This window comes from Taudactylus pleione, unplaced genomic scaffold (genome assembly GCF_031769625.1).
Source record: "Taudactylus pleione unplaced genomic scaffold, aTauple2 ptg000129l, whole genome shotgun sequence".
In the NCBI taxonomy this organism is placed as follows: domain Eukaryota; kingdom Metazoa; phylum Chordata; class Amphibia; order Anura; family Myobatrachidae; genus Taudactylus; species Taudactylus pleione.
Genome location: NW_028284531.1, coordinates 8,724,514 through 8,737,164, shown reverse-complemented (window position 1 = coordinate 8,737,164; position 12,651 = coordinate 8,724,514). Strand labels below are relative to the sequence as shown.

The 12,651-nt window shown below is 43.3% G+C and overlaps 1 protein-coding gene across 3 annotated transcripts in view; it reads right to left on the bottom strand.

Annotated features, from left to right (window-relative positions):
- Positions 1–403: 403 nt before the first annotated feature.
- The window catches only part of GABPB1 (GA binding protein transcription factor subunit beta 1), a 58,233-nt gene continuing 45,985 nt past the window's right edge, over positions 404–12,651 (bottom strand). For 2 of the 3 annotated variants that reach the window (XM_088472827.1, XM_088472829.1), the window contains 3 exons: positions 10,211–10,326; positions 2,005–2,061; positions 404–783 (listed from right to left, as the gene is read on the bottom strand). In XM_088472827.1, coding sequence (XP_088328953.1) covers positions 631–783; positions 2,005–2,061; positions 10,211–10,326 — 326 coding nt within the window. In that variant the 3' untranslated portion in view covers positions 404–630. The remainder of the gene's footprint in view (positions 784–2,004; positions 2,062–10,210; positions 10,327–12,651) is intronic. The other variant, XM_088472828.1, reaches the window with a different exon arrangement.

Genomic DNA, 12,651 nt, shown 5'->3' with positions numbered 1-12,651 from the left:
CAATTGCATGCAGCATATGTACAAAAGTCTCTTTTTAAAAAATATTAGCTTCATATACATGTAAATCTACCTGGATGTTTCAGAAGTTAAACATATAAAACTTTTTGCTTAGTAGAAAAAAAAGGAAGTTTCAACTAATAAGAGACAAATGAAAAGCTGTACAAAAGATTTCCACTAGGAAATGGTAACCTCAAAGGCCTCGTTGATCCGTTTAAAGAAAAGCTTTGCAGATATGAGAAGTTTTTGCAGACTGTGCACAATGGTGAGGTACTTTCCTGCGCCCCTTTCTTACACATCTAATTTCATCAAAATTGTTGACAATGATCTCTGCATCTTTCCAAAAATCAGTATCAACTTATTTGCTAACTGTAAAAAGAAAATAAAAAATAATAAGAAAAAAAACCAACATATGTACAGTATTTAATCTTAAATACTTTTTCACAAGGATTGACCTTTGTAAGACCAGCACTTGTATGATACAGTACATGTTCTTTCTGTAGATCTGTTCTCTGGCAATCGTCACAGTTTCTGCATGTTCCACCTGTGGCATTTAGCAGTGCACAGAACAGAACCTGAGCCATCTTCTTGAATAAAAATATAAAAAAAACTATGTCCACTCCAGCTAGTGGTTTAAACCACTTCTTTATTAGTATGCAGCCTGGTCATTGCTTCTAACTTCTGTCGGTATGCCTCTGCCTCTTGTTCTTTTTTCATAAGTTGCTGTCGGTACTTCTGGGCTTCTCGGTTGGCCTCGTCAAGTTGCTTCTGAAGGGATTCTCTTTCCTGAAAAGAAATAGGAGAGTATTACAGTGGCTGGGCACAGTGGTAGCACTAAACATGTGAGTTATGAATGGACCTACTTTTAAAGTGGACCGGTTGTTCATCCACAAAATTTGGTCTTGATAATAAAAATAACTTTCATTTAATTGAGTGTGTTAAAAAGGCAACTTTTTAAAATGATATTTCCATTACTTTACCAGAAGCTACAATGGCAGATGCCATTTTTATAAACCACCAGACTGCCTGTGAAAGTAGTGCCTGTCGTTTACATGGAATGCCAATGGCAAAGAGGAAGGAGATGGCAGACACAAATATCTACTACTAAAACAGTAAGGGGTATATTTACTAAAGTGTGGGTTTTTAGAAGTGGAGATGTTGCCCATAGCAACCATTCAATTTCTAGTAAACATTTATCTAGCACCTTCTAGAAGATTATAGCTAGAATCGATTGATTGCTATGGGCAACATCCCCACTTCGAAAATACTGCACTTTAGTAAATATACCCCTAAGTATTTCTGGAACAATAACAAGTTTTGTTACTAGCTATGAAATTTGGACATTTATGGCAGCAGGTACATTTTACTAGAAAGATACAGAGAAGTTGTGTACTTAACAGCAGGTTCCCCAGGAGAAAAACTTAAATACATAAAACCAAGAATAGGATGAAAGTAAATGCCGCAGTGCTATAAAATCCCATCACGATGCCTATTGAAAGTATCTGCATTTGTTTATTTTATATATATTTATTTCCATCTTTTAAAGGTTTCTAAGACCAATAGGTGAGTAGAGGCATTAATTGCCTGTTACAAGATTTCCAGAGTGGGCCATCATATGGACATTGCTATGAAGAGCTTTCTTACACAATTAGGTAAGCATTTAGCCAATTTTAGTGACTGGAGACTTGGCTTTTAGATGGTTTTTAAACTAAATAAGATAAATGGTTTACTAGATTGCAGATACATCCATAATCGTCAGGGGCTCCTTCCACATACATTAAAAAAGAAAATTAATTTGTTTGAATACACAGAAGCTGGCAAAAATGAAAAAGAAAAATGTCCCACATATAAAAGTGGCAGAGGGCATCATGCATGAAATGACGTTTAATGGATTTAAAAACTGAAAAACAAAAATCATACAAACGCTATAAACAAAATTAGGATAAGACTTATGTAGAGTTTCTCTCAGAAACATACAAAAAAATTATTTATAATAGATAAAAGTACCTGAGAGAACTCCTGAGCATTCACAATATAGATTTCTGATCCAGAAGTTTCTGGAATCTAGTAGATCAAACAAAAGTTAAAAAGAAAAACAGTTTTAAAATCTATGCAACTAAAATAGTAGGATGCTACTGTATGTTTATATTAAAAACTGAATTTAATAAGGGGTAGTGGTCTCAGGCTGAGTGCATGTAAAACTGCTAAGTCTTACATCCTTAATTTGAAAGATCACCAAGGCATTATACTGTATGCTGAGACAGAAGCATACAGACTGGTAGACACATATCTAGAACACAGCGTGCAGAGTAGATTTCTGATTACTTAAACTTTCAAAAGACTTCTTGCAGTGTGGTCCAGTATCCCTCTAACACCGGTTCAAAACATGTAATTGGTTCTCCAAGTAGCAGCAATCTCAGTTCCTGTACCAATACACATTTATTTTGATCTACCACTAGTAAGGGATTCAGTATGATTTACCGACAGTGGCATCTATTCTACCCCCTAACCCTCCCTTAGGGGTGCCTAACTCTAACCTACCCCTAAAGTGCCTAACCCTAATCCCCCCTCTAAGTGCCTAAACCTAACCCCCCCTCCTCGTCGCCTAAACCTAAGTGCCCCAGGGGGGAGCCTAACCCTAACCCCCCCTTCCCCTAGCCTAAACCTAACCTGTGGGGGGGGGGGGGGGTGCCTAACCCTGTCCCCCCCGGGAACCCTAAACCTACCCCCCCCCCACGGCTGTCCGCGCCCGTCGCCCTGCTTACCTTCGATCAGTAAGCCGGGTGTTCGTTTGGGCACCCTAATCAGGACTCTAGATGGGTTTAGCCACTTTAAGAGAGTAACTCCAATGCTTTTGGAACGTGACAAGCGTGTTAACGGGCGCCCAAAACAATTGCTCTGTCAGGCAGCCATTAACTATCACTGGCCAAAAAAACAATCAAATCGCTCCCTTGGTGTGTTTAGAGAGTGAAAGTCTGTGGCCAAATCACTGAACATTTAACCACTTGCCTGGCGTGGTCGCATCAGATGCTCTGAGATATCGGTTGAGGAGATTGCACAGACTATAAAATGTAAAAATAACTGCAAATCCCCGGGTCCTGATGGATTTACGGCTGCGTATTACAAAAAATTCTTAGATCTGCTTGAACCTCATCTTCATACTGTCTTTAATAAGGTTCTTCAAGGTGACCATTTCCCTTCCCTTCTGAGATGCTAGAAGCTAGAATTGTGGTGATCCCCAAAGAAGGCAAAGACCCACTTAACTGTGCTAGCTACATGCCTATCTCCCTCCTTAATTTAGATTTGAAAATATTTGTTAAAAGTTTGGCGAACTGCCTGAATCCATTTCTCTCCTCCTTGATTCATTATGACCAAGTAGGATTTATACAAGGTCGCCAGGCGAGAGATAACACCAGACGTGCTATTGATCTCATTCATATTTCGAACTCCTGGAGTTTTATGAAAGCCGCTCTTGAAGCCTATGGCATATCTGGTGACTTTCTCACTGGTCTCCTGGCGCTATACGTTACCCCCTCTGCTAGAGTCCTGATTAATGGTGTCCCTTTAAGCCCAGTCAATATTAGTAGTGGCACAAGGCAGGGCTGCCCTTTACCCCAATGGTGTTTGCCCTTATAATCGAACCACTTGCCTCTCACATTAGATCCCATCCTGATATTTGGGGAGTCCGAGTGGGTATTTTAGAGCCCAAGATTTCTCTTTTCACAGACGATATTCTTCTATCCCTGACCCAACCAATAATTTCTCTCCCCAACCTCTTTTCTGTTCTTCGGTCCTATAGCACTGTCTCAGGCTATAAAATGAATGATTCCAAATCAGAGGCCGTGCTGCTCCAAGTTCCCCCGCGAGATGCTGAAAACCTCCAAACTAATTTTCATTTTAAGTGGCAACCCAAAAAGATCAAGTATCTGGGGATTTACTTGACTCCCCACTTTGACTCTTTTTCGTGTAAGTTTTCCACCTCTGCTTTCCAGAATGCAGGCCGACTTAACATCCTGGAATCACCTTATTATCTCGTGGGTGGGTAGGATCATAGCTGTCAAAATGAACATTATAGCAAAATGGCTCTATCTTTTTCAGACTCTGACAGACACTGTTCCCGCTGTTTTTCTAAGCAATATTCAAAAAGCTCTTGTTCACTTTATTTGGAATCACAGACCCCCGAGAACTGCGGTTAAAGCTTTGGAAAGGTCAGCTGTAGGTGGGAGAGGTCTCCCTAACATCAAACTCTATATTTACTCATATTGTTGCTTCATACTCTCCCTCAGGCTCTACTTCATGGCTGGACATTGAATCTACCTATATTACTCTCCCAGATTTAACTTCCTTATGGGATTATCACCCGCACACCGACCTTCTGCTTCCAAATTACTCCCTACTATTAAATTTAATTTGAAACTCTGGGACCTCTATTCACACAAAATGAATCTTACTTCCCCAGCATCCTCTTTAACTCCTATCTGGCATAATCCCCCATTCTCTCCTGGGTCCTCCACTTTGAGGTTCCATAATTGGATTAATGTAGGGCTTAGATTCCCCACTAATTTCTCTAACCAAGGCCAAAGGTTATCCCTGTCAATATTACAACAAAAAGTCCCATCCCAGGCGCTTAACCCTTTTGAATTTTTTCAAATTCGACAGTTTTTTACAATCACTACCACCACTTTCTGTCCTCCGAACCCTTACCCCTTTTGATAATCTTTGTAAGTATTACCCATCATCTATGGGTTTAATTTCCCAGATTTTTGCTCTTCTTGTAGATGCTACCCTTCCCTCTCTTAGACCTAACGAAATTGCTTGGGAACGAGATCTTGGACCTCCTCCAGATGATGAGGCTTGGGACGACATGAGACTGGGGATAGCCAAAAGTTCTATTGCAACCAAAATTATTATAGGTGGTATTATACCCCTGAATGACTTCATAAAATGTTCCCGTCTTCTTCACCCGATTGTTGGCGGGGTTGTGGCTGCAGATTTACTATGATCCATATTTGGTGGACCTGTCCGATTATTGTTCCCTTCTGGGACTCTGGGCCTAATTCAGACCCGCTCGAAAGCGGGTCGATGTTAGCCAAGTGTGCATGCGCACGAGGGAGCCGGCTCCGTCGTGCGCATGCGCGAGACCCGCATAGCGACGGGCAAGCCGTCGCTATGGGTCTCGCTACAAAGGGGTCGTGCTGTCGATGTTCAGCGACAGCATGCCCCCTTCGGTGGACGTGCCGGGGGCGTGGCTGCCCAGACGGAGGCGTTCCCATGGGAACGCCTACCGTCTGGGGCTGGCCCCACTGACATCACAAGTGATGTCAGTGGGAGTGCTTTTGACTCTGATAGAGCCAAAAGCACTCCAGGGCTTGCGGCAACGAGACCCTACCACAAGGGTCTCGTCGTAAGCCCGATGGTCGCGATGGTCTTGACCATCGCGACCATCTTTTTGGCCCCTCGCTATAGCTGTGGGTGGTCACCCACAGCTATGTGAGCGGCCAGGAGGCCGCTCTAAAAAAAGAGAGGGAGGGCACTGATTCAGAGCGAGCGCTCTGAAAGAGCGTCTGGCTCTGAATCAGGCCCTCTGTTCATGGCCTCCTGAATTCCCTTCTGGAAGCACCGATCCCAAAAGATCCCTGGACATTCTTATTGTGCTATCCACCCCTGGATATTGGCAAATTTTCTAAGATATTGGCTGCACACATCCTGGCAACGGCGAAATCCCTTATAGCTCTAAATTGGAAAAAGACCACTCCTCTCTTTACTTAAGAGTCAGATTTGGCAAACTGCGACCATGGAGAAGATAACTTATTATCTCCATGACCGAGGACATGTTTTCTCTCAAGCTTGGGTTCCCTGGTTGATTGCTGAACACAGTCCCACCTCCCCCTTCCACTAATGCCGTGCATGGACCAGTCTGATGTTTTCCCTCCAACTTTTTTGTTTTACCACCTAGGTTGCTGTATCTTTTCATTTTTAGATGCTTGTTATGTATCGATCCTTATGCTGATGTGTCATGTTCTCCCCTTTACTTCCTCTCCTTCTACCCTCGGTGTGCTCCTTTCTTTCTTATCAAATATTGAGATTAGTTTTTTCACTAGGTTTATTATCGTTTTAAAAATTTGGTCTGTCTAGGGCTTTTGTGGCCACTTTGTTTTCTGTACTAATTTGTATTTTGATTGACCATTTCAAATAAAGAATTATAAAAAAAAACAAAGAGCATAGCTCTGCTACCCCAGAAGCTCCGCTGCCAAATCTGATTGGTCCGCTGCCCACTGACTAATAGAGCAGGGCTCATCTTCGGTGGGCGACACCATCAGTAGTTTCCTGCCAATGGTTGCACACCATCTAGGTTAACCACTGATGGCGACCATCGATGGTTAACTAATGGCCATCCTTACCAGACATGTGATATATCGATATATTGGTGTATCAATGGAAATCGATGTTTGAAAATATCGATACTAGTGACTATAAAAATTTGCTAAAAAAAAGATTTAAAAAGGGTTTTATTGTTTTTAATAAAATAGTGTTGAATAAGTTTTAGTTAGGTGTTTCGGACCTAATTCAATCACAAAAAAAAAAAAAACCAGACAATTTCTGAGCGGTTTGTGGAAATAATATTATTATTATCAGTTATTTATATAGCGCACACAAATTCCACAGCACTATGCAGAGAATATCTGTCCATTCACATCAGTCCCTGCCCCAGTGGAGTTTACAATCTATGGCCCTCATTCAGAGCCACTCGCTAGCGGCAGTACGCTCGTTCCGAGCGATGTTCGCACATCTGCGCATGCGTACGGTTTTTAGTACGCATGCGCGAACCAGTCAGTGCGGCCGAAAATCGTTGGTACGCAATATAGCGAGGGCCTGCTATTTTGAGTGACAGAATGAGGCGTATGTGGGTGGTAACAGGGGAAGGTGCTTGAAAACGGGGAGTGGAGATCCGAACGCAGGCGTGCTTAAAGGTCAAAACGGGCGTTTTAAGGGAGTGCATAATTAATACAGCAGCGTCATTGACCACGTCACTTGGTTTTTTTTAACTCAGAACTGCTCGCAAAATAGCGGTTGAAAACACCAACCACAAGAATAGCGAGCAGTTCATACGCTGTACGATGTACTCGATTAATCTAATAAATAGTGGACATGACGTATGGTGCGTGCGGTCAGGGGGCGTTTTTATCAAATAAACGAGCGTATGTTTTGCTCACTCGTTCAGACTTAGAGGTGTGAACAGACTGCAATTTGCGAACGGATCATTTGAATAGCCACCCCTTGTTTTTGAACGAACGACCACAAATAGCGAACGGCTCTGAATCAGGCCCTATGTTCCTAAGCACATGAGCACACACATACACACAGGGTTCGCAAAATACACGCTATAGCGCATTTTTACGCGCTGCAGGTACTTGGGGACCCGATTTTAAAAACTAAACGGGTCCTGCAGGACCCGCTATGTGCAGCGCCGCAGCAGTCAATTGCTATCGGCGGCGTCTCCTCACCCTATAGCCGCCGGCGTCTCAACTAGTTCCCTCCCCTCCAGCCCTCACAGTCGCTAACCACAGACATCGGCCGCCCCACCACCCCGTCCCCGCCCACTCCCCGGGAGCAGGTGCAAAGTCTGTGGAATGCCAAGCCCCGCCTGCTGCACAGGAGCAGCAGCAAGGCAGCGTCTGTAGCCCTGCAACCCCGCTCCTGCTCCCAGGCTGAACTCTGAGCAGGTCAGAGCCGGGAGCAGAGCACTCAGCGCAGCATGTCCCGGGCTCACAGCAGCGGACTCAGAGCAGGTCAGAGCCGGGAGCAGAGCACTCAGCTCAGCATGTCCCGGGCTCACATCCCGGCTCCACCCACTCCCCGGGAGCAGCGGCAACGTCGGTGGAACGCCAAGCCTCGCCCTCTGCACAGCAGCAGCAAGGCAGCGTTTGTAGCTCTGCAACCCCACCCCCGCTCTCAGGCTGAACTGAACTCAGAGCAGGTCAGAGCGGGAGCAGAGCACAGCATGGGGACCACAGGAAGTACGGGTCACACACTCCCGGGCCCACAGCAGCGGACTCAGAGCAGGTGAGAGCCTGGAGCGGAGCACAGCACGGAAGTCCAGGGGAAGTCCGGGTAACACAGCCCTGATCCCACAACAGCGGCACCACTCCATTCCCCACGCTGACAAGATTGTTGAACAGACCTAAGGTAGGAAGCTCAGTACACCTGTCTGCACAGCACTCCTCTTTCTGCCTCAGTCAAGCACCCTCCTTGCCCCCAGTACTGCCCTAGCTACCTTTGCCCACTCCATACCCCCCAGTACAGCGCCAGCTGCTTTCTATCATTGCTCCCTCCCTACCCCTAGCACTGCCTGCCCCAAGTCCCATAACTGCTGTCTGCACCTACTCCTGCCCTTACTCCCTTCTACCCCCAAGCTTTACTCTAACTTCTCCCTGCCTATACTCCCAGCTCTACCCAAACTGATACCTGCCCTCACCCACCATAAAATGTGATGGGACCCAGAAACTGTGAAGTAGGACCCCAAGAGAGGGGTCCCTGGGACCCACAATTTTTTTCACTTAGCGTGATCACTGACACACTAGGGTTAATTTTTGTTGGGAGCCAATTAACCTACCAGTATATTTTTGGAGTGTGGGAGGAAACCGGAGTACCCTGAGGAAACCCACGCAAGCACAGGGAGAATATACAAACTCCACACAGTTAGGGCAGTTGTGGGAATCGAACCCACGACCTCAGTGCTGTGAGACAGTAACACTAACCATTACACCGTCTGTGCTGATATTAGCCAGTTAAGTGGTTAAAATATGTCTGCCTCACATGTGCAAGTATTAGCGGGACCACCAGCCAGCATAACATTACCATATTGCTGGTCTGACATTGTAGGGCTAGATATCTAATTATTCTAATGTAATTCTATTTTGCATGGTGTTACGAGGCATATGTTATATAACATACGAATGATAGTAAAGAAAGAGAGGGTTTGTATATCACTATGATTGAAAAATTGGTGTTTGGACAGTTATATTCTGTATGAAGGGGAAAAAAACAAAACAAAACAAAAAGGCAAACTAAAGGTTTAATTATCCATCGGCACAGACAATATTCAGTGCTCTAGGAATCCTTATCAAGCTTGGGGTGCTGTCATGCTTAGCTTATTGGAGAAACCACCTTTTGTGGTCCAAATTTTACAACTACCCAAGTTATTGAAGGAGCATGTGTCTACACTAATTACCAGATAGACAGGAACAGGTTATGACATACTCTAAAGGCTTTTACAAAAAAGTGCACATTGCTTAAAGTACCTTTAGATTGTTGGCTCTATATAAGACTCTTGAATTGAAAAAACTAAAATTCTATTCAGCACTGGTAAAATGACACCTTTTGTTACCAATGTGACAAACAAGTGTCCTCATTTCAAATCATCAGTGTCACCAGGTTGTTTGTACTGGAATAAACACAAATACATCTGAGGCCACTATGGCAACAAAATGGTAACAAGGCTGAAGACAGGTGTAACAGAAGACTCCAATAAAGAGATGGTGGAAGCACTGGAAAGTGACACCCAAAAGTGCTGTTAATTTGTAAGAACCGCACACCTGTGATAGTTGAAGTCACTTTCACATCATGTAAATGGTAAAATCAGAGATGAAGTAAATCATAGATATTGTATATTCATAAGGTATCTTCCTTCCACATACTGCACAATAGAGAGGAACAAATTGTCAAGCATCAAAACCATAAAAGTGGATAACCAAAAGATAACTACTGAAAATAACTTTGTTAAATACAATGCTATGAAATACAATGTATTTCAAGCATGAAAGGAATACACAGAAAATAAAAATAACTGCATAAATAAGTTAGAGGTCATCTCTGTGACAAAGTTTAAAATGCAATAATTTAACATAGCTACAAAACAATATGTTAAACATAAACAAAATATCCACGGAGCCTAACTTTTCCTACATTAGTAATAAGAGCGGACAGGGGAGTGTAGACTTTCTAGGTTAGTGCTTCTCAAACCTGGTCCTTAAGGCACACTAACATTCCAGGGTTTAAGGATATCTGTTTTTGAGCACAGGTGACTTAATAATTACCTCAGTCATTTTGATTTAACCATTTTGAGCAATGACTGATGTATTAATTAAGTCACGTGCTCAAGCATGGCTACAAAGGTAAAAGGTTAACACTCAGCCAATTTGGTAAACATTACCTCGATTTCTGCAGAGTCCATGCGATTTTCGATTATCTCAATGCATTGTCTTTTATGGGGAGGCTCTTCACTGATCACAGTTTCTTCTGCAATGTCGGTTGCAGGTACAGTCAATACTGCAAGAAAAAAAAATATTAAAAAAATGATGTATCATGCTCTGGCTTTATAAAAATTCAGATTTGGGAATAGAGTAAAATAGAGCAAGTAACTGTACCTGGGCAAACCTTGTTGCAATGCAAGGGGTGCAATACACAATTTAGATTTCAGTTTGAACTTATCACTTCCCAAATCTAAATTTCTCTGCACATTTTAAACTTGCCCCACCTGCAGTGCAGCATGGTTTTCCCAAGATGCACAATTACTTGCTCTTTCTTAAGCTGGGTACACACGTAAAGATTTTCTGTCCAACCATCCAACTAGTTGTTTGTTTGGAATGAAAATCTGGTAAGGTATGGGAGTAACTGATGATCAGCAATTTGCTCCTAAATGCCAGAAAACAGATGAAAATGGTCGTTCAGACAAGTTTGTTAAATGTTTGATCTAAACAATTTGTTCAAACAACAGTTTTTGACCATATTCCGGCGTTTGGGAGCAAATAGTTGATTGCCATTAGCTTTCATACCTTACCAGATTTTCATTCCAACCAATCAACTAGTTGGATGTTTGGACAGAAAATCTTTACGTGTGTACCCAGCTTTACTCTATTCCCAAATCTGAATCAGACCCCAGTACTTTTGAAATGTCCCATACATGACACTGTAAAAGAAAAATCTGTAGCTGTGTATCTTTTGAGTTTTCAACATAGGTTGACAAGTAAATTTTTTTGTCATAGGGTTTCTTAAAAAAAAAAATAACACAGGCTCTTAATACAAAGAGTTGAGCTAAATTATCAAGTAGAAGTTTCCTTTATGTCCCGTACGTGACATGGAATGACCCATAAGTGTAAATGCTGCATTATAAAATATGTTTCGTAATCAAATGTCATAGTAATTGGCAAAACTTCAAGACCGAGATTTTACAATATAAGGGTGAAGCCCAAATGTTAAAACACATATTTAAGAGAGAGACAATAAAACAAAAAATAAACCCCAAACAGTACTTAGTTGTTGAACAATAAAATTCACAGTTGTGTGCAACCCACCGAGTCCCAGGAGCTTGTTACTGGTGTGAAAATTGCAAAAGTAACAGTGGCACACTCAACCCCTGGGCAATTTTCTTTTTCGATGGAGACAATTTTGTCTTAGGGCCTGTTTCAGACTCAGACTGTGCCGAATTGGTTGCAGATGTCAGATTGTTTCTTTACAGTGCCGCAGTGCACATGTGCCTGGGGTGCTACAGCTGTCCAGTTTGCAGGGTGGGGAAAGCCGCAGCCTGATTGACAGGCTGCTCTCATTTGGGGGTGGAGAACGGCAGGAGCATCTAAAACTAAGATATGTTGCCAATGTTTTAGAGGCGTGACAAAGTAAGCAACTGGGTCTTCAAACACAGATTCACGGACCTTGGCAGCATACTTGTGGTGGAAATTCTGAGCAACCTATGGGTTGCCCAGGTGTGCGATATTCACAGCGATGTTGCCGATGGTGATCCGATGCTGCATTTTCAGACGTAGGCAGTGAATTAGAGAAGCTGGAGAGGGGAGTCTCATTACACAAGATACCACCTTCAGCATTGCCATAACTTCTCTGCTCCACTGCAGCCGAAGATGCAGATCTGATACCACTTGCTTCCACCTCTGAATCATTGGCAGGAACCATAACGGTTTATTGCACAGTCAGTGCATACAAGAAGATGGCCAAGGAGGAGCTGCTGTGTGTATGCATGTATGTACAATGAAGTGGGATAGCAGAATGTAAAGGTAATGGTAGGTGACGTCATCGTACTGTGACGTCTTGGAAATGCCCAGAACCGCATCAGTTGTAATCTGACATCTCGTGAATCAGTTTGAACACAGACTAGGCTGCTCATGGCAGGGCAATGTGAATTATCAGAGTTTGAACGGCGCATGATTGTAGTCGCCTGACGGAAGGGAAATTACATTTCTGAATTTCTGCGGCCATTCAACAGTCCTCGATCTACGGTGTCACGTGTGTACCGGGAATACCACATAGAAAGCATTACCACTACCATTACCCACTGTGGACAGCATGGTGGTGGACCACGGGTGCTTAATGATCGTGACCAGCGGCGCCTGGCCAGAATTGTCTGTGGTAACAGACATGTGACACTGGCACAAATTACATCCACTTTCAATACAGGAGGTACCAGATGCATATCCAGCAGGTCAGTGCAGCGTTCTATAGCTTCCATGGGATATGGGAGCAAAGACCCACCAGAGTGCCCATTTTAACACTACAGCACCAGACACAGCGCCTCACCAGGGCTTGTGACACTAATTGGACTGGAGGACTGGCAACATGTGGCGTAGTCATTTCGGGCTGATG